At 38.7% G+C, this 23,360-nt stretch overlaps 1 protein-coding gene across 3 annotated transcripts in view; it reads left to right on the forward strand.

The window, feature by feature from the left end:
• Nucleotides 1–23,360, forward strand: part of alk (ALK receptor tyrosine kinase) — a 755,603-nt gene that overhangs the window by 682,641 nt on the left and 49,602 nt on the right. For all 3 annotated transcript variants that reach the window (XM_041812830.1, XM_041812832.1, XM_041812831.1), the window contains 3 exons: nucleotides 986–1,151; nucleotides 9,843–9,990; nucleotides 19,703–19,813. In XM_041812830.1, coding sequence (XP_041668764.1) covers nucleotides 986–1,151; nucleotides 9,843–9,990; nucleotides 19,703–19,813 — 425 coding nt within the window. The remainder of the gene's footprint in view (nucleotides 1–985; nucleotides 1,152–9,842; nucleotides 9,991–19,702; nucleotides 19,814–23,360) is intronic.

The following is a 23,360-nucleotide window of genomic DNA, read 5'->3' on the forward strand; positions in this document are numbered from 1 at the left end:
CCAGGGAGCTGTCTCTTATTGCAGAGCTGAGCCAAATGATCCTGATTGCTAAAAAGAGCTTAAATTCCCATCAGCGATGATAAAAAGGTCTACTTGGCTAACTGGTGATTCACAGCTCTACTCAGAGTCCCTGTTCACAGTTAGATTTATTCTTCTTCCCTCTTCATGGAGGTTTTAGTTGCAAGGTGCAGAAAAAAGGTGTTACAAAAACCCAAATATATTTATATATTCAAGTTCTTTTAATTTTACCCTGGCTTAATTTAAGAGATTAGTAATTATTTTGCTGATAATATTGGTTAATATTGCTGTCATTTGCCTTTTCTCATGGAACCTTGAGCACTTTTATCCCTCTCATCACTTTATCATATTTAAGTGTTTCTTGATCGTGTTTTAGTTTGTTTAAAATGGTTTTCCAGCTCACTAATATGATTGTTCAGTTTACATCTGCTTTGTATAAAGTAACTTGAACCTAAAGAGTGAAACAAATGCTTCTTGCTCAGGTTTTTAATATTTATACCTGGGTACTAGTGCTAATGATTCAGACTGTTCAGTCTTTTAAGAATTGTATGTGTTGGGTAAAGATCTACCTTATGTGTTTAAAAGTCAATTCTGCAATGATGTCACATGTAAAAAAAAAAAAAAAAAAAAAAAACTATTCTGACCTCGACAAATGTTTTGTGTTTCAGGTAATGCGAGTAATAAAATGTATTACTTTCAAAGTAACATTTCTGTTGCATGCCTTTTTATGCAGTGTATGAGGGTAACTCTTTAGGATGCAGGGATTTTTGTTGGGGTGGGGGGCTGTGCATTGAAGTAGGGTAAGCACCAGTGGAGTTAGATATAAAATAGCACTACGCTGGCTGTTTCATGGGAATTTTCTGTTTTCAACAGTGAAGGTATAAGTGAATACCGAACATGTGCTTTGGCAGCTGTGAGCTCTGTGAAGTGATACATTTTATTTTTTTCCTTTTTCCTTCATATGCAGCCAAAAAATGGATTTTTCATACCTGTGGGGCTGTGGGACCTGAAGGCCCGACTCCCACGCAGTGCCTCAATTCCTACAGGAACAGCAACGTCAACGTGACAGTGGGCACCCGAGGGCCCTTCAAAGGCATTCAGAAGTGGCGAATCCCAGAAACTGGCACTTACAGGTAGGGCTGATGCCAGAGTATTGAATTTCTTTTTTTTTTATTTTAATTGCAATGATGCAATTTAATGCAGTTCCAACACAAACCACAGCAATGATTTTTTGCATATTCAATTAACACTTTCTAATTTTTAACTTTATTTTTAGTAGCCGTTTTGCTACATTATTACACAGGATTAATATTGTCACAGATTATCTACACAAAAATCAATGGTGAGCATGGAGCAGCTACTCTATAGTATAAACACTGACTAGTATGTTGAAAGAAATTGATTTTATCAGGACAGCTATGAAATTCAAGTCTTTTGTGCATTTCTAAGTTATGAGATTAATTGATAAAGTATGTTAATTAAAAGTTGGTACATATGTGATAAGTCCTAGTGGACTCAGCACCACAATGGGCCATGATTAGGCTTAGCCCTGTCAGATAGATCCTCTGCCCCCTCTGTTTTAGTTCTATATCCACTCTATAAAACATCCAAAACAATGAGTATATATCAGCAGCCATATTAGCATTATAGACTGTCATGAAACCCATTCTCCTCATAAAATCTGATAAACTTGGGATCAGTTCTTGTCTCCTCACAAACAGCATTCAAACATGGTTGAGCTTGTCACTGTGGGTTGGACAGCTCTGTCTGTCCTGCACTATCACAAGATTCACTGATTAGATTTGACCCTTTCAACACACCGTAGGATGTGATGATAAAAAAGTTTCCAGTTCCACTCCAGTTAGCTTGCCTGCTGATTTTTTACATTGCTTGAGTGTTACTTATTTACCACTAAACGGTTTTTAGAAATGGATGTCAGCGCGTGGTTCTGTTAAAAGACAAACAACAAAATAATTTGTCGATTGACAAACATGCAGAATACTTGGCACAAAAGAGTAAAAACTCAGACACAAAATAACCCAACCAATACTGTAGGAACCAAGGTATGTTTTAAGCTAAGCAGTCCACACAGACCAAACCAACAGAAATACCCAAGATTAAAACCCAGGCCGCACAGAGCTGAGGAACACATATGAAGACCAGTGGAAACAATTATGTAAAGTTATATTTTGCAAATATGCTGATATTAAGTTAAGAGGACTTAACAAAATATGAAAGAGGGGCTTGTTCACAAGTTTCAGCACATACATAAGGAGGCTACAACTTTTCTATAAAGAATTGTGCACACTGGAGAAAGAATCAATCATACAATAGGGCTGGTTGGTTTCATATCCAAATTTGTGATTGGATGTGAATATCATAGTGTTTTAAATGTATTTTCAGGAAGGCTTTTACCCCTTTTTTAAATTATATATTTTTAAATTATATTTTTTTAATTTTTTTTTTTACATCTGTCAGCATTAATGCATTTATCATAATGTGATGAAGGTCCATAATCTACATTTTTTTATCACTTTGAGAACATGCTCTATTGTCCCTTTCAGCCCAGTAGTGTAGCAGTGCCTGCAGAAATAGTTAGACCTTTATATCCTCCACATTTTTAAGCAGTTCATGCCTTGTAAAGACAGGCATGTAAGAACATCTTGCATATTTAGTTCACTCAAAATGGGCCTTTAGTATTTGCACATTGTTGCTTATCTTCTGCTTCTTCAGGGAGTAATGATCATAATGAAATAAAAGACCAAAGAAGGGCAGATTTAATGATCTGGCCCAAAGGCTAAAGGCTGCAGACAACTACATTGTTATTCCATATTCCTCAGCAGTGTTAGGGGTATTGCATTACAAAGAAACACACTTTTATACTTGGATTAATGTTGATGCCTTTGCCTTCCCAGGGGAAGTGATTCAGGATTGGGTATACTTTAAAGATGCTAAAAAACAAGTGGCTAAACTCAGACACCAGGGCACACCCTGGTTAGGCCAATGAAACATCTCCCTGCAGCCACAGTGATGCAAAATAAGTTCATCTCTGTGCCCTATTGTCTCATTTGACTTTAAAAACCATAGACAGCTAAGTGGACAAGTCATCCTCCTCATGCTGGGCACCAGCCTGATCCCAGTCCTCATCTTGATTGATAGAGTTCAGCCCCAGCCTGTGGAGGTACGAGATTGCCACTGGCTGCCTCCAGTGCTGACAAGCCTCTTTTTCCAGTGAGGAAGAGGCCGCCCCATACCATTCCACTGCCTCCACCAATACATATTGCTCTTAGTGCAGCAATCAGCACAGCTCTGTCCATGTCTTCTCCACACTTGGGCCCTAAGATCTAGCTGCCGGGGACAGAATCTGGTCTCATCTCTGGACATTCCTCCACATGTTCAGGTTCCAGTGCATTTGTTGCAGGCACCTGCTCAAATGGGCCTGACTGTGGGCAGTCATGGAAGGCCTCCTGGGATCCCTATGAGACTGGAGAGTTGCAAGAGTTATTGCCATTACAACAAAGAAATAATCTACCAAGCACAATGTCCTTACTATTTGCGCTAAGTTTATTTTGTTTCATTGCTAGAATGGGTTTTACAAGGCAGCTACATTTCAGAGAGAAGGAGAGAGCAGAGAGAAATAGAGGGAGGTAGCTTGAGCTTAAAGACATTTTCTGGTTGTTTTTTAAGCAGCTATCTCTGAGTTTGAAACTTTCATTGTACAAACACTATCCATAGGATGAAGAAGCTAAAATAGTCAAAGATTATAACCCCCACTCCCTCAGCCACCTCACCCCAGCAACATGCCTGAGGTGGCTTTTACACTAAGGGTCCTGGATCCAAGTGCACTTGAGCCCAAAGTCCGGTTCATTTGGGTCAGTGTGAGTGCAAATGACAACGCCCAGGCACCGGGCCCACTTGGGGAGGTGGTTTCTGCGTGATGTCAAGTGGACTCTGGCACAGTTTGGATGAGATGTGAATGCAACCACGCCTCAACATTGGATAGAGCGTCGTATAAACTTCTTTCCATGGTGCGGCAGTTTGTTCACATGTTCCTCAATACGAGGCAAAAATCATCAGAATCAAATCCATTCAAGTCCATTTTATCCTCTGAGTTGTAGTAGATGTGCAGATACGAAGAGTGACGTTGCTAGCATCTTAAAAGTAGATTTTAAATCATCCATGATAGAAGAATGGACTTTTTTTCCAGGTTAAAACTAAACGAATCTCTGCTCAGGTCATGACCCGAGTGGTTTTCATGGTAGCTACATCTTCTTTCTCCGCCTTAGCGGGTTTATAAGTCTGCTAAGTGCATACCGCCATCTGCTGTATCAGACTGAGTACTTATGGAAGTCGGCCTGAGCACGGATCAATGTTGCTAGTATGAAAGCAAGCCAGCAAGGGGAAGAGGGAGGGGAAAGAATCGTGCTGTGGCACGGTTCGAAACAACTGGGCCTAGTTTGAAAGCAACCCAAGTCTCAGAGTTTCTGTTCTCTTATATCGTCACTCATAGAGCCTCTTCAGAATGACAGTCTGAATTGACTGTTATATAACATGAACATACAGAGGGTATAGCTTCCAGTGTTATGCCACCACAATACACAATGTGGAAGTACTTCAAAACACACGGTAAGAAATGAAGCACACATCCACCTCAGAGGACACAAACATCAAACCTCACCTTTATCTTTATTTGCACTACACCCACTCGCTAACAATTATAAATCTGTCTCTCATGGGTTTCAGGAGATTGTGGGGCCAATTAGTTTCATACTCTGTGCCTCATGAGCACTGAGCTTACAAACAGTATACAACACAAACTTGCCCTCTCCTCCTCAGCCATCAGCTCACTCTGTGAAACTTGCATTTATCACAACAATGCAGCCTCTTCCTCACGCCCACATCCACTCCTCTGTGCATCCACAGCACATCAATCTTCCACTCGCAAACAAGAGAAGTTTAACTATCAGATTCTTGCAGGAGCGAGCAGAGGCTGGTGTAATGGCAGCTTAATAGTATGATTCACTCTACACCTGACTCCAAAATCCAAGAACCACCCACCTCCATGTCTGTGCTGGTGCCCTTTAAAACTATGAGGACTTTTTAACTGGTTATGAAATGGTCACAGTTAAGCACTGATGTGCCTTTTAGGATTTACAAAAACAACAACAGCCAGAACACCATGTAGACACCCTCCAATGAAGCAATTTACCAAACAGAACAAAGAGCCTGTGTTCACATGTTTGGCAAAGTTTTACTGAATGGAAGCAGGGTAAGAATTTTGTATAAAGAGACTGCTCATGCTTTGAAAGAGGAGAACCAGACAGCAGATTTGTATTGAATGATGAAAGAGAAAAGAAGAAGGAGAAGATGAATCATCATTTGTTAAATTTTATCATGAGTTTTCCCTCTTTAAAAGATAATTTGTCTGTTTTGTGAACGTCTTAATATATTTTGTCTGCAGAGATCACAGTGGGGTTGATTACTGCATAACAGCTAGCATCCTTTATAACTACTGATTAGGGTTGTTCTGATTCCAATACCATTATCAGAAATTCGTCTTCTGTGAATACTTTCTAATGCAGCAAGCCTAGCTTATGTAGCTCTGTTAGGTGTGTAAGCTATGTAGATAACACAGCTACATAGATAATGCAGCTACATAGCTAATGTTGCTACATTGCTAAAGCTAAGCTCACAAAGCAGCTATGTAATCTACATATGTTATATACGTAGAAAGTAAGATTTAGCTACCTTTGCTAAAGCTCAGCATAGCAGTTGTGTTCATAGTAAGTAAGATTTAGCTATGTTTGCTAATGATCAAACTGCTAAAGCTAACTTAGTTATAGATAACAGAGCTAATGGAGCTATGTTGCTAAAGGAGCTACATAGCTAACAGAGTTATGTAGCTAATGTAGCAGAAGCTAAGTTCATAAAGCAGCTATGAGAGCTACTGATCCGTTATCTACATAGTAAGTAAGATTTAGCTATGTTTGCTAATGATCAAACTGCTAAAGCTAACTTAGTTATAGATAACAGAGCTAATGGAGCTATGTTGCTAAAGGAGCTACATAGCTAACAGAGTTATGTAGCTAATGTAGCAGAAGCTAAGTTCATAAAGCAGCTATGAGAGCTACTGATCCGTTATCTAGCTATTTATATGTTATGTTTTTAGCTATGTTTGCTAATACTCAAATTGTCAATGCTAACTTAGCTATAGATAACAGAGCTAATGGAGCTATGTTGCTAATGGAGCTACATCGCTAACAGAGCAATGTATCTAATGTAACCAAAGCTAAGCTCACGAATCAGCAATGTTAGCTACATAGATATTTTGTCTATGTAGCTAAGTTAGCCACATTTTCTTAAGTTCATATTGCTAAAGCTTAGCTCTCAAAGCAGCTATGTAAGCTATTTATATGTTATGTTTTTAGCTATGTTTGCTAATACTCAAATTGTCAATGCTAACTTAGCTATAGATAACAGAGCTAATGGAGCTATGTTGCTAATGGAGCTACATAGCTAACAGAGTTATGTAGCTTATATAGCAGAAGCTAAGCTCATACAGCAGCTATGTGAACTACTGATCTGTTATCTACTAGTAAGTAAGATTTAGCTACATTTGTTAATGCTCCAGTTGCTAAAGCTTACTTAGCTTTAGATGACGGAAATAATGGAGCAATGTTGCTAATGGAGCTACATCGCTAACAGAGCGATGTATCTAACGTAACCAAAGCTAAGCTCAAAAATCAGCTATGTTAGCTACATAGATATTTTGTCCATGTAGCTAAGTTGGCCACCTTTGCTTAAGTTCATATTGCTAAAGTTTAGCTCGCAAAGCGGCTATGTAAGCTACTTATATGTTATCTACTTGGTAAGTTAGATTTAGCTACGTTTGCTAATGCTCAAATTCCTACTTAAAAAAAAAAACGACTACTTAACTATAAATAACGGCACTAATGGAGCAATGTTGCTAATGTAGCTACATTGCTAACAGAGTTACGTAGCTAATGTGGCCAAAGCTAAGCTCATAAATCAGCTACTGTATGTAAGCTACGTAGATATGTTATCTATGTAGCTAAGTTAGCCACCTTTGCTAAAGTTCACATTGCTAAAGCTAACTTAGCTATGGATAAGAGTTAAAGCTAAGCTCACAAAGACTTTTTGAAAAGTCTGGCCCTTCCCAAATGTTTTGTACGTGAGGTTACAACTCCACTACCCTGGTCATTTAGCAGAGCCCATTTGCTCACCTGTTATCATACTTACTAGTTAAGTTATAACATCAAAACTACAGCTTGACCTTTGATTAACTTGTCCTGGTCTTATCAGCCTGTAAAAAAATATATATACACTGCCTGGCCAAAAAAAAAGTCGCCACCCAGTTTTAACTAAGCAAATAGGTACGAGCCTCCTAATGGATAATTACGGCATGGGCGATTATCTTTCAGCTGGCAACAAGTTATTTAACCCCAGCTGTTGCAATGAGTAACTTCTCATTTCTTAAACAGCCATGTCGAAAGACACCTGTGGTCATGGAAAAGATGTTAGTCTGTTAAAGAAGGGTCAAATCCTTGGCATGCATCAAGCAGAGAAAACATCTAAGGAGATTGCAGAAACTACTAGAATTGGGTTAAGAATTGTCCAACGCATTATTAAAAACCGGAAGGATAGTGGGGAACCATCGTCTTCCAGGAAGAAATGTGGTCAGAAAACAATCCTGAATGATCGTGATCGGCGATCACTTAAACATTTGGCCAAATCAAATTGAAGAAAAACAACAGTAGAATTCAGGGGTATGTTTAATAGTGAAAGTAAGAGCATTTCCACACGCACAATTCGAAGGGAACTCAAGGGATTGGGACTGAACAGTTGTGTAGCCTTAAGAAAACCACTGATCAGTAAGGCTAACCGGAAAAAAAGGCTTCAGTTTGCTAGGGAGCATAAAGATTGGACTCTGGAGGAATGGAAGAAGGTCATGTGGTCTGAGGAGTCCAGATTTACCCTGTTCCAGAGTGATGGGTGCATCAGGGTAAGAAGAGAGGCAGGTGAAGTGGTGTACCCATCATGCCTAGTGCCTACTATACAAGCCTGTGGGGGCAGTGCTATGATCTGGTGTTGCTGCAGTTGGTCAGGTCTAGGTTCAGCAACGTTTTGTGCCCAAAGACTGAGGTCAGCTGACTACCTGAATATACTGAATGACCAGGCTATTCCATCAATGGAGTTTTTCTTCGCTAATGGCACGGGCATATTCCAAGACGACAATGGCAGGATTCATCGGCTCAAATTGTGAAAGAGTGGTTCAGGGAGCATGCGACATCATTTTCACAGATGGATTGGCCACCACAGAGTCCAGACCTTAACCCCATTGACAATCTTTGGGATGTGCTAGAGAAGGCTGGTCAGACTCTCCCATCATCAATACAAGATCTTGGTGAAAAATGAATGCAACACTGGATGGAAATAAATCTTGTGACATTGCAGAAGCTTATCGAAACAATGCCACAGCGAATGCGTGCTGTAATCAAAGCTAAAGGCGGTCCAACGAAATATTAGAGTGCTTTTTGGCCAGGCAGTGTATGTATCTATGTGAATGTACAGTGTTTTGATTGCAAGTACCTATCTCTGTTACCTTATTAGTATGCACTTTACAAACAGTTTTCAGAGCACAGTCATTTTTTTTTTCCAATTTTTCAATACCAACACACACAAAAGCAAGAACAGGAAGGACACCAGGTGTATTGCTTTTGTCTACAGGGAATGCAAAAAAAATCAACACAAAATAAAAGTTTCCAACAGCTGCTTTAAGGCTTTAAAATACTCAACAATCGACTACTTGACCTCAAACTGTGCCTGAGGATTAATGCTCTAATATCCACAGCCTTGTGCACGGATCAATGTTCTGTCGGTGGGAATTCATGACAAGATGAGGCATTTAACTTGGATTTGACTTTGACGGTTCAAACAAAAAAGTCTGAGAGCTGTAAGCCTCCTCTTTCAACATGAAAACAAACTTGCACACACTCACTGCTAAGCCAAGCTAAAACCCCAGAGTCATATAATACCTGGCTAACCACAGCATGGACAGGACTTTCTTTACACATGTCCCAGACTGTTAGATAAACACCCTCTGTGTCTCCATACTAACTCATGAATTGTGGTCTATATGTGGCCTGGTTTAGCTGGCAGGGCCTGAAAATGAAGCTGACAGACGGCCACAAAGATGAATGTGTGCTCTGCATCTCCCAAAAGTCATTAGGCAAACAGCTGAGGTAGCTACAGAGCATCGGGCAGCCTTCTCTCTCTCTCCCAACCAAGTACCACCCCCAGGGAAGAGATATATGGAAGTGCTCCCAAAAACCAATCAAGTTGTTGTTTTTTTTTGTCCTGGCAAGAAAACTGGAACATTTGAAATTACCGTCTCTTACTAAAATGTGTATTTTCATGTTTTTTGTTTGTGGGCAGAACTCTCTGTCGTGTGTGTATTTGTGTGCGTCAGAATAGTAGACCAAACAAAGTACAATATTTATTATTAAAAATACCCTGGGTGAAAGTTTTTTTAGTGTTTCCAAATTAATTTTTGGCTTTATTAAATATTTTGTACACATGAAATTGTAGGAGGAATACTAAAGAAGTGTTTATCAGCCTCAGGTTATTTCTGATGAACGTTAGTTTAGATTTTGATAGAAATACATCATCATCTTCTCCCAAAGAAACCACTCAAACCCAAATGGAGATGGTGGACAGATGATGAAATATGAAAAATTCTGCTATCATTAGAATAATTATTTGCTAATGATTTGTTGTTTTCTGTTTGTGTCTTTCAAACCCAGGATAACAGCCTACGGTGCAGCTGGTGGTCGAAGCGTGTTGGCCATGAGCAGGTCACATGGTGTTTACATCACAGGAGACTTCCTGCTGAGGAGGGACGAGCATCTCTACGTCCTAGTGGGACAACAAGGAGAAGACGCATGCCCCAGTGTAAGTCTTTCAAATTCATTCCAGCTCCCTGGCTTTTTTAACTAATATTGTCAAACAACATGTAAGGACCCATAAGTGATTTTAGACCCTTTTAAGGAGTCCTTGAGCACCCCTAAATATCAACACAGCAATGATGCAAAAGCAAGTCATACTGTATTTTAAGAATTTGACAATAGTTTCTGCAGAGACCTTTTTTTATGTTTTAACAGGAAAAAATTGTACATTCTGAAAGAGTTAAGACAAGATAAAACACTGAAAAAGACAAATCAAGTTTGGTATGCAGCTGAAATCTTAGCTCTACATTCTGAAATTAAAGGAACTGTGCATCAGGAAATCCTCTTTTGGTCCCCGATGAGATCCCTGGACCTTATTTTGGACACCAGAGCTCTAAATGGTCACATTTTATAGCCACCAACGACTGTTTAAATCTGCAATTGAAGCTTCCAGTGATCTCCCCACTGTCTCTTCTAAGCTTACTTGTGTTGTTTTGCCAGAGGTCGCTGTCATCCATTTTGCTCTGGCAGCAGAGCGGTTCGCTTCCCCTCACAGTTCACAACACTGAGACTAAAACCTTCACAATCCCTCCAGTCGCCAATGAAACTATCCATCATCCCCTGTTTAAGTGTTTAAAAACTATGGGCCTGCCCCATCACTGAAAATAGAGGAGAAAGGGGGTTATTACAAGAGACTGGCACTAATCATTAACTTAACATAGCCTTTATACTTGTGCAACAAATAATCCAGCGTTGAATGTTGAGAGATGCGCTATCATAACCCCAAGTGCAGCCAACATTATCATCACACATATCACAAGAAGTGATGCTATTGGAAGTTGGCCTTCATATATGGGGCACTACAAGCAACTTTTTAACTGCTTCAGAAATGCTAGTACACAACGTGACATGGACCATGCCAGCTGGATTTGTAACCATTTTTTGACAGGATTTTTCCCCAGGATTGTGACTCTTTTAGGTCATAACCCCGTATTTAACAAAAGGGGGCATAACTGGTAAGAAAATAAACATTTAGAGGGCTGGTTTGATTGAAAAGGCTCCTCAGTTACAGAAAACAAGTGACCAGAGGAGGTGGGCCGAGCAACACGTGGGCCACAAGTCTGTATATCACAACAATCATCTCAGGCTAAGAGCTCAACTACCATACTATATATAGGAGGAGTGCAAATTCGAGGGGGAATATGGATAGTGCACAACTCCCCTGAAGCACTAAAGAGCTCTACAGAAGCTGCATGTTGTGGACTTTCATGAATGCAATAGAAACCTCCTCTCAGGAAGACATTTTAAACCAATTTTCCCTTCTAGGAGACCCCAAAACAGTGCCACATATATGCCAGCATGATTTGTAATCTAAGTTTTACAGTATAGGGCTATGTGCTGGATCAATGCTTAGCTGTTGTCTTAAAGCAAGAAGGTTCTTGGTTCAAATCCTGATTAGACAAGGCCTTTCTGTGTGAAGTTTGCATTGTGGTTTCTCTACAAGTAGCCTACTTCCTCCGACTGTCTGATGCTAAACTTTCCATATATATGGGAGTGACTGCTTCTTTGTGTGTGATTGACTGGTAACCAGTTCATAGTATTCCATCTCTCACCTAATGAGTGTTGGGATTAGTTACATCCCCCTGCTACCCCAAACAGCATAAGGGATGAAGGTAATGGATGGATTTTACAGTCTATTCTACATTACTGGCAATTTCTAAATTGTATAACAATTTTTAAAGTAAGCACAAAGCTTGTGCCCTCCAGAAATAATGAGTGCTAAGTGAAGAGGTCTCAACCCCAGTTTAGCTCTTAAATATGGCCCCAGCGAGCCCACTGTGACGACCAAAAAGCCAGCCATGGTTGTCTCCAGCATCCTAAAGCCACCTTCCTCCATGCTAGCTCTCACTGCACTACCACATGACCATTACAGCCCAAACAGCATTGCCATCTTCAGTTGACCCAGCCTCTGTACATGAAAGCTCCAAATAGCAACTGTGCTAATACTACTAACCCTAAAGGCTCATTTATGCTCTACGCATGAAAATAAATCTGTGCGTTTTGAACTTTACAACTGTCAATACCCTTAAACTGACAAACATCTATTATGTTGGAGTGGACATTCAAAATCTCATCCACTAGAGGTCCCCATCTCTCGTCGAGCAACTTTGATACTGCTCCATCCGTCCCATAGAGTGAAGAAAGAACGGTCCGTCCTCTGCTCAGCTGTGCTCTTGTAGCTGTCTGATTTTGTAAGTTAGCATCATTGATGTGTTTGTATTTTCTCTTTCATTATTCAGTGGTATTTCCACAGAAAACTCAATTAAGTTATTTCAAAAGTCCATATGCAGTTCGGATGTAGAGCATAAATGAGCCTTAACACAGGTCACTGCTGCCATGTGTAGCCACCACTGAAAGATAACTATTCTTGGTGCTAATATTACACATTAATAAGATCTGGATTGATAACACAAGAGAAAAAAGACTAAATTTGTAAGAGATGAGGGATGCAGAGCTAGGACGAGGTGACCTGACTGGGGCTAGCACCCCCCCACCACATGACTGGCTGATGCTCTACCTCCCCCTACTCCCTCATTTTCAAGTAGGAAGAGAGACAGTCAGAAAGAAGGGAGCATATAGAGCAGGGGTGTCAAACTCAAGGCCTGGGGGCCAAATCCGGCCCATGGTGCAGTTTTACCCGGCCCGCAGGATCATACCATATTTTAGTTAGGACTGGCCCCCAGGTCTGAATTCTGCAGCTTTCCTCCAGTATGGAAATGAGAATTGAACCTTGAAGATTTAAAATATAATTTATTAAGTCATAGAAATTTGAAAAAGTAAAGAGTAAAAATAATGAGATAGAGAGTAAGGAATGAGGGAGAGAAATTAATCTGTGTTTTCATTAAATATTTTCAATTTGCATCTTAAAATTATGACTTAAACTTAGGATTTTGACTTTTTATCTCATATTGTGAACTTTTAGATTCCAGTTTTGAATTTCAAGTCATAGTTTGACATTTCAAGATCAAATTTTCAAATTTAATCTCATATTTTGCCCTTTTAAACTCCTAATTTTGACTTTTAATCCCATATTATGACTTTTTAAACTCATAATTTAGAACTTTATCTCATATTTTGACCTTTTAGAGTCACAATCTTCATTTTCAAGTCATACGTCAACCTTTTAAACTGTAAATTTTTTTTTTTTTTTTTTTCTTATATTTGGACCTTTAAACTCATTATTTCTACTTTCTTTCTCATTTATTTGCCTTTTGAAAACATTTTTACTTTTGTATTCTGTCCTTTTGAACTATATTTTATGTTTTATCTCAGATTTTGAGCCTTTAAACTTATTTTGACTCTAAAAAAAATCTCACATTCATTCATCATCAGTTTTCCTCCCTTAGTTAATTACCCGTGAAAATAACATTTACAGTTTATGGTTAAAATGTTTTCCCTGTTGAGCCCTCAGGTTAGACCTAAATTGAGATTTCAGCCCCTGCTGTGATTGAGTTTGAGACCCCTGATATAGAGAAAAGAAGACCAGCTAAACTCTGTCCCTACACTCCCATCCAAAGTACTAAAACTGCTGACCTTGCTATAAACCCACTGCATCCCCTTTCTACTGCATGAGCCCTAACATTCATCCTCCCTGTTCTAAACTAGCATATCCAAGCTTTCTATCAGACAACATTCAGTTTTCTAAAATAATACGGCATTGATTTATTTGTGTGGAATTCACACATTATAGTTCGTTGTTTGTTTTGGTATGTGATGCTCTTTTTGAATAGTAATCTTCTACACTTTACTTTAGAAAACTGAGTTCATAATAATTCAGACTATGTGCTTTACAAAGACAACCACAGTCCTGTCTTGGTACGATGCCAGTTTTAGTTATGTAAACTGAATAGATTTATTGGTTAGTGCACTTATCTTAAGAGATAAGTTGTTTTAGAAAGAGTTTCACAGCTAAAATAGCTATGCACTAAAATAAAACAAAGCAAAGATCAGGTTAAAAAGAAAAAAAAGATCTTACTCCATACTCAGCGGTTAACCTGCAGTTGTTATTCAAAGAAGCAGCTCAGCTGAAGTACCTGTTGTGTTTGGTGACTTTGTTTTCAAGAGGCAGAATGAGTGGCTCAGCAGGCAGGGGTCCACACCACTGTCATCCCGTTATTAGTTTTTAACACAGTGTGTCTCCAAGTGCTCCGTGCAGACGGCAGAGAGCGACGGGGCTGTTCCAAAGTGAGACTGAAGTTGTTTGAGGCTTCTCTTATTTCCCCCCTGTTCTGACAGTGAGAGGCAGCCGCTCTCCAAAGGTTTGTTCTGAAAGTGATTTGTGCTGTGGAAGCATGTTCTCTCACACCTTGCCTCCCCTCTGGTGAGGGAAATGATGCCCCCCTTGTTCTGACAAATAACTCACGCTCTCTGTGCTTGTCTTTCTCTTTCTTCCAAGCATACCCACATACAGAGGATTTCACGAACACGCACACGGCTCCTTGTTTTTTTCTCTTTGACACAAATTCAACTTAACAGTTAGAAGCTGTCGTGGCAGAACAAGCTGGGAGGGAAAAGAGTGAGGAAGACTTTTAGGGAACATTTGGATGCACTGCCTTTTACCTCCTCTAACCATCAATCAAATTCACCTAAGCCCCGCCCCCTCCTGCCCTCCACACCCTTAGAGCTTTGGCATTGATACAGAAGGGAGGAATGTGAGTGTGAATGAGGTCCTGACAAAGTGAGCAGAGGGAACTTGTGCCTTCTCTCTCTCTCTCTCTCTCTCAGAGAAGAATTTGCTTCAGGCAGTTGAGCATGATAGCACACACAAGGCAGACACATCAATTCACAGAACCTCAGCTATGGAGAAGTCCCTGCATCTCACATCATTTGCCAACAAAATGTCCAGTTTCATTTTTATAAAGGGGCAGTACCTCTGGGAAACAGAGTGAGACGACAAGCTGGCTAACAGGCTGTCTTTGTTGGTTAACAAGATAAATTGACTTAAAATATGACGGCAGCATTACAATTTTTGGGGCCGTTTATTCTAACATCCTTTCATAGTATAGTCAGAGTCAGTTTGTGTTTAGTATTAATGACTTTCTGTTACTCACATGTGAATTTAATGGGTTCAAAAATGCACATTACAGCCTGTAGACTTGTATCTTTATAAATGACTCTCCTTTTCTATAACCTACCCTTGCAAAACAGATTTCAAAGCCAGATTCCATGTCTGTCAGTAGGCAGAAGCATCTTTTAAAGCTTCATGCTGAAAACATTTATTCCAGGTGAGAGAATGAACTGACCATTCAGTGTCATCTGAGGAAAGAGAGGGAAAAAAGCACAATAGCTCCAGCATGGTTTAGCTGAAGCAGCTGCAAGCCTGTAAACAATGGCGGCTGGTGAAGAGACAAGCAGATGCAGCTATAGCAGCAGTTTTATCAAACTGGACATTTGTTTGTTAAAAGAAGAGCACAGAAACACAATGGAGGCGTTTCTTGGTGGAGAAGATGTTTTTGCTTTTCTCTTGACCAGCTTCTGCAAGAGTTTTATCTGCAAACTTGCTCCACATGCAGTGAAAGATCAAGTAGCAACATGGCAGCAGCTCCCCGTTGAGCTTACATTATATATTTCACTCCTTAGCAGTGGTGCATGCATCCAAGGTTTGGCTATTAAATTATGAGACTGCACGAACAAGGTTAAAGCTATGGGGTTCACAGTCACACCAAGTGTTATTTATTAAAGGAAATCATGCATAACTGCTGTAAGTTTTCAGTGAATAATGTCTTTAATACTCTGCAAGCTTAGACAGTTATTAGCTTAAAAACCTTGTAAATTGAAATCCAAAATTTGTGTCTTAACACACTAGATATGTTGGAATATGGGTGCGGTAAACATGCAAAAATACTGAGATCTACATGTGACAGAAATTTGGTTTTAGACCGTTAGAAAGTTTTTCACCTCTTTCGGTGATGTCACCAGCCCACAGTAGGAAATGGCCCCACCCCCTGGCCCAGTATAAAATCACAGTCTATCAGCCACAGTGCTCTATGGATCATTAAAAGCATCATAACAGAGATTTGAGCCAGAAAACAGACTTTGTCTCTTTTCTGGACCAGAGGCAGACAGCTGCGCTCTGATTTGAAAGGTCAACATAAGGTCAGGGGGCAGGTTAATAGTGTGAGTTCTTTTCTCCATTCAGATTGTAGCATTTTTAAATTCAAGAGGATTGTGTTTCTCCTGAGTGGGCGTGGCTTCAGCTCATCCAGCAGACATGCCCACACCATCCTGGAGCAGATTTTAATGCCTTATTTTTCATGATTTTAAAGCTTAATTTTATAAACCTAGACATGTTTTATTTGACTCAAGTTTGACCTGAGGGTTCATGACCTGTCATAGAACAAACATAAAAATAGATTTATTGTCACTTTACAGGCTCTTTAAAAGTTGAGCAACACATTAACTTTTGTTTTTTTTTCGTGAAATCAAACAAAAGACAAGCCAAATCTTTTTGTACATTAACTAAGATGTAAAGGGGACACTGCATGTCATGTGTGATTTTGTGAAGGCAAAGAGGATGGATATCAAGTGGATATCAAAAACTTCTGAAAACATTCAACAAATTTTTCAAAATCATTGACGACTCAGTTTAAGAATGATAGCATAAATGATCTCCATTGATAAAGAGACAGTTTGGCAAATTTTGCATGACGATTTGAACATGACGAAAGTGTGTGCAAATGTAATCCCAAAACTTCAAGATCAAATTTGGGCTCAGAGGAACACGCCTTGAGTCTGTGTCAGAGGTTGAGAAAAGAACAGCAGAGGTTCTGACACAACTGTCTGAAGAAGACCTACGGCACTACTTTGATCTGTGGAAGACCTGAGTCTTTAGTGGTGAGCTGGTGCAGAAGTCAAGTTTATTGAAGGAAAAAGACGATAAATTTTTATGTTCAATGATGTTGTATTACAGCATTAGTCTAATTCTTAATGCCATACCTCATATCATCATAATTTTGTTACTTTTTGACACTCATAACACAATCTAAACACAATCTATGGCAGGAATGTCAAACTAAATCACAGCTGGGGCCGGATTCTGATTTTGGGTCTACCCTGAGAGCCAAGCAGGGTCCACATTTAACCATAAACTGTCACCCTCATTTTCACCAGCAATGAACTATGGGAGAAAAAAATCCTTAGTACTGATGATAAAGGATTTTGAGATTTAAAAGGTCAAAATGATATGTTTAAAGGCTCAAAATCTGATAAAAATTCAAACTTATTTGCTCAAAAGCTTCAAAACATGGCATTTCGAGTCAAAAAATGTTTTAAAAGGGCAAATATATGAGATGGAATGTTGAAATCCTGATTCTTAACAGTCAAAATATGAGATAAATTCAAAATCATCAATTTAATTTGTCAAGGCATGAGAAAAACATTTAAATTTGGAGTTTTAAAGGTCAAAATATGACTTAAAATTTAAAATTGAGGATCTAAAAGGTCAAATTATGAGATAAAAGTCAAAGTATGGAGGGAAAAAGTTCAAAAAATGAGAAAAAAATTCATAATCATGAGTTTAAAAGGTCAAAATATTACTTAAAAATTTAAAATTGAGGATCTAAAAGGTAAAAAAAAAAAAAGATAAAAAGTTGAAATTGTGAATTGAAAATGTCAACATATGAAAAAAACGTCAAAACCGTAACTTTACGTCCGAACTGTGAGGTGCAAAATTAAGAATATGAAATGAAAACATAAATGTGTTTTACCACATTCCTGACTTTGAACTATTTTAACTTTTTACTTTTTCAGATTTTATGACTCAACAAGGATATTTTCAATCCTCAAACCAGTGAGCCAGTTATAATAAAAACAAAGGATCTGTTGGGCCGGATGTTACTGTAACACAGGCCAGATTTGGCCCCTGGGCCTTGAGTTTGAAACCCCTGATCTACGGGGTGTTACCCTGATGGATGTGAAATATATGCCATGCCACTGATCTGGCATTTCAGGTTATCTATATGCCCAAAATAAACAAAACACAAAAGAAAGGTTTTGTCAAGTGAGGCATTACTGGTCAAATTGCAGTGTGCATTCAAGCCAGTTGTCCCTTATCTCCTCTTTTTCTTGCTGCAGCTACTAGTGAACACAAGCCTACAGTACCAGCATTATATTCTCTATCTCTTCAAAATGATGTGTGTTTGCGTGACAACCACAGAAAAAAATGAGCTAATTATTTAAGTTGTAGATTTTTGTCACGTTGGACCTTTATGAAGCACTTGGGACACTATTTAAATGTCTAAATTCAGAAAAGTCTGAGCCAGAGCTTAGCCTCAGTGATGTTTACATTCTCCTTACACCTACACCTAGGATGAAAGCCTACAAAACAAGTTCATGTTTCCTAAGGACTGTATCAGGATGACTATCAGCTGACAGTCAGTGTTCTGGCACTGTAATGTTGGCTGAAGGCGATCATATTGTGATTATGTGTATTTATACAACAATATTGTATTACAGGATTTGGAGAAACCTGTCCAGTGCTACTGTCCATTGTAATCCAGAGCCTCTGACAGCTTTCATTCACTGTCTGCTTCCCTCTGGATTTCAGATGGGGTTTGGTAGACGTATAACCCAGGCTCAACAGTTAGCATATCCAGCCAAACAACAGCTTTCTTTCATTAGACAAAAATAAATATATTCGAATACATGGATGGCAACCAAGACCATCAACTTATCTGTAGTGTACAGCAGTAGGAAGCCACTCTTTCCCATCAGAGGGCAACTCCATGATTGTTTGTGGTGGGAAAGCCATAAATACTGGGGCAAGGACAGTTGTCCAGTTAGAGAGTCTAATTCTGATTGATGTAACAATACATGTAAACGTACTGTGTGGGCAGAAAACATGGAAAGATTTACCTGGGTAAACCATCTGATCTGGACATGAGACAAACCTCCTTAAATCTAAAGAAAATAAATCACTGCACTATCTAAAACAACAAAAGGAGAGGTGATGAACATAATATTTAGTTGTAGTAATGTCAGCAGGCATTAAAAGAAAGATTGTATTTATGCCATTGGTACCTTGTTTTAAACTGTTTATATTCTGTCAAACATATGGATAATCTTTGTTTGACAAGGTGGAGTCAAAAATGCTATTCTTTAAAAAGTTACATTTTCTAGTTTGCAAAAAGTTTCCAGCAATGGTGATGTTATTTAATTTGGTTAAATTAAAGTTTTCTTTTTACATTTAAGCCCATAGGGAAAAAGAAGATATTGATTTCCATGTTTGTGTTAAGATCAATATTCATCATGCACATAAAAAAAGATCTATGGTTTTGTCTTTTTAATCATCCTTAATCTCTCTGTGTTTCAGACAGCATAGAACCACTCCAGACGTCCTCTAGAGTTAGTAACACTAATCCATCACTCTGAACAGAAAGCTGTTTTACAAAAGTATGATGGATTTACAGTCAAGTTAAAATGTAGGGTACACAGAGCATCATTAAAAACCCATATCTCACTAGAACTGACTTTATAAAATGAATATTTGCTCCAGCAGTTTTGTGTGCATTTGGAAATTTGGACTCAGTGTTTTCCTCTCTAACGCTAAAGCCCTAGACTCAAGGCAGCTGGGGTTTGGCAACTGCTCAGCTTTCTCGTTCTCAGCTGACGTCCATGAAAGTAACTGTGCAGTGAACTGACATCTCTCTCCCTCCCTGCAGTCCAACGCCATGCTGAATAAGATCTGCCTGGAACAGAGCGGCCCGATGGTGAACAAAACACAAGTGAAAGGCGGTGGAGGAGGAGGTGGAGGGGCTACATATGTGTTCAAGGTAAGAGAGTGCTGAGGGAGAGATGCTCTCTGGGATGGAGAGATATTTTTACACTTGGATTTTAGAAACTTCACAAAGTTTACTGAAGTTTTGATATTGTGGAGAATCCTACACTCTAGGAAATCAATGTGTTTTCTAGTTATTTATATTAATGAGGTACTTTTAGCCGTCTGCTGTCATTAATCAATTATCACAAAGATCTGGAGTCAAAATACATAAGTGATACTTTCCCTGTTTTATATCTGTGGTGTCTTGACTGATATATACGCTGACCCGTAGGCCATTTTTCACTTCTTTAAATCATTTCTGAAAGGAAGTTTGGAATTTAAGAAAAGGCCCAGATTTGCACAAAAAGACTTAAATCTGAAGACTGGCACCATTTTCATGTCTGTCAATGAATTATTAACACAGAACCAGCAGCAATCTGTTCTCATTCACAGTACGTTATAATATCTATGAAAAGTTAAACACCTCAGTTCATTGAAAAAGTACCATAAGCCATTTTTGAGATCTCTTGTTTGCCCCTGGCCTCTGCATAAGACTCAAAAGATTTTCCAGATAACTACAACGCTAATCCATCTGCTGCATCTGCAGAGCAACTGCTCCAGCCATCCAGCATGTGAGAAGATTGGAAGATGATGTAGTATCATTAAATTGTTATTTGTTGTTTTTTATTACTTTTTCACATAAAGAGTACAATTGTAATAGTACAAAATACTTCTAAATAAATATATAATTAAAGGTTTCAATATTGGATAGAAAATTTAAATAGAAACAGAAAAATGCAGTCAGTTATGTTTTTTTATTTTTTATTTTTTTTGTTTGTTTGTTTTATTAGTAATAATAAATAGAGAGTGGGGGGAAAAAGATAATCCATGGCAGCCCCCATGGGGTGCTTTTTTGTCCAGATGGTTCAGGGTAAGTGTTGATAAATAAATAGGTAAATACCTAAAGAAAAAATCTATTTATATTGAGGGAGCTTGAGTTTCATATTGAAGCAGTTCAAGTTTAAGGTAACATTACCTCACAGCACTTACTATAAGATGGCGATGTACACCTGGAGATAAACATACCTGCTGATTCACCTGAGTTCACATGTGTCTTGCTGTGTCATAACCAGCTCTGTAAATACACAGTACTATAAATTACCTCTAGAGGGCACACCAGAGAGCTCAGGCTGTATGCAACTACCTGATATGTAGGATGTAAACTACAAACACGGCAAAACTTGTAGAGGTTATGATAATGCTAATCCTGAGGTCAGAATTCCTTTATTAGTAACATCTATAATCAGTAGTAATCTCAGATCAGCTCAGACTGATAAATTTAGGTCAGAACACACCACCTGCACTCTGTTCTTTTATCATTTTCCTTCATGGATGTAGCGGTGTTAGTGTTTTGGTTTAATTTGTGACCCTGTTAACTGGTGACTTTTAGACATCTGTGTCTGTAGATGTCGTCATGGCACAAGATGATAGAAACTGTCCTTAGGAATGTCTCTTTTCTTTCATGTTATTTCAGAATATCCTCATCAGAAGTGCATGTAATCTAAACTTGTAAAAACAGCCATGGATATACCTGACTGAAAGTCACCAGTAAGCACAGTCACTTATTAGGCTGTAACACCGGTCTTATTCTAATTATTTTCACAGGTTTCAACCTCAACTCATACAGCAGAATTTTTTTTTTTTTTTGTCAAGAGCTAGTTATTCATATTCATCTTTGTGCTGTGGCAATAACACAATATATAGATGTAGGGATTTATAGACTTCTGTCTTGTTGCTTCCTCTGCTATAGCACACCTCCTCTTGCTCTGCTCTGCCTCTACCAGTCATGTGTGTCATGCATCTTGTGTCTGTGTTGCATTAATTTTTGAGGACATGCATAGCTGGTGTGTCAAACAGATGCAGCAAAACATATTAAAGTAGAGTGACCCAGTGCAAATGCAGAATGTCATCCAGCGTATGATATTGTGATTTCTAGTACTTCCTCCCATTACCGTATTTAGTGATTCAGTTCTGGGGATATATTCTTCTGAATTTTCAAATAAGGTGCAGACACCAGCTGGATCCATGTTTAAAGATAAGATGAGATAAGATAAACAGCAGTGTTGCTGCCACAAACAACAATCGACAACATACAGATAACACATGGAAAAACACTTGACTTACACATTGAGTATCAATAAATAAAAATCCATAATATAAATACCAATATATTCTCAGAGCACCAGTGCAACAATGCAAGAGAAAGAACAATCCAATCTTTATCTAGGCACAGAGGATGATACAGACCCGGACTTTCAACCAGGACAGAGGACTGGTGTACCAATCGGGCAACATGTCAAATCTGAGTTATTATTTATAAGAAAAAATTCAGCATGTAGTTATACATTTTGTCTGTTCTGCTATATGTTTGATAAACTAAATGAGCAAGGAGGATAGCCTTGACAACATCAAGCAGCCCGCTGCATGTGAGCAATCTCTGAAAAAGGAGTAAAACATGCATTAGGGAGTATCCAAATGGACTAGTAACACTCTGACTAATGTTGTTGAAAAAGCAAAACAAAACCAGTGTCAGTATTTTTAGGAGTGAAGACTTTTTAATGGAGAGTAAAGTTAAAGTCCCTCTGGGTTTGTTGTTGTCAGTCGTGTGTTCACAACGAGAGCCTGATAACTCAAACTCAAATAATAGCCAGAAAATTGTATTTTTGAATCTTTTGAAGAAGTAAAACTACCATAGCATTTCACATATAATTTAGTTTTTGTATCATATTTGATGCTTTATGCCTTTTTGGCAACTGCTAATCCACTGGAGGGCGTTTTTATCATTTATGTGATTGTATTTAATAGGTTATTAAGGAATTTTTGATCATGTTGATTGGATGTAGTGCTCATAAAAGTGAAGGCTTTAAGAGGTTAAGCCTTTTTTCCCCCCTCCATCAGCCACGCTGCCACATGAAGGAAGGGAGGACGCCCCACACACTCAAGGACTCTGATTCTAGGGCCTTAATGACAGAGTGGTCATAAGAGTATAACCCGCAGGAGAACCAACAAGCTCTCCAAACTGAATGAAAGATTTTCTTTTGCCTGAAAAGGCAAACAGATAACCAAATCAATTTTGAAATGCATACTTGAAAGTGATTACAGAATCTTGTTTTTAGCACATTTCTGTCACTCTCCATCTTACTGCAGAAACATGGAGGGAGGGAAAGGGGAAGAGTAGAGGCAGAAAGGGAGACGAGACACAAGTTTCCACAGACATGGTTTGCTTTGGTATCAAACCTGCTCTGAAAATCATTAAATTAGCCTAGTTAAAGTAAGTTAACCAACAGAAAAACACGGAAGAAAGGAAGAAAACATACCTCTGCATAAAGCTTCTGTGTGTTCCTCCTTGTTGCAAAAAAATGTTAGTTAAAAACCTAATTCAGGAAACTTTTTGGATTAATTTATCATATGAGAACATCGTGTACCTGACCATATGATTGGACAAAATAAACCTTTAAAGGGGACATATTTTATACCTTTAAGACAAGCTTATATTGGTC

The sequence above is a fragment of the Cheilinus undulatus genome, linkage group 18 (genome assembly GCF_018320785.1).
Source record: "Cheilinus undulatus linkage group 18, ASM1832078v1, whole genome shotgun sequence".
Taxonomy (NCBI): Eukaryota; Metazoa; Chordata; class Actinopteri; order Labriformes; family Labridae; genus Cheilinus; species Cheilinus undulatus.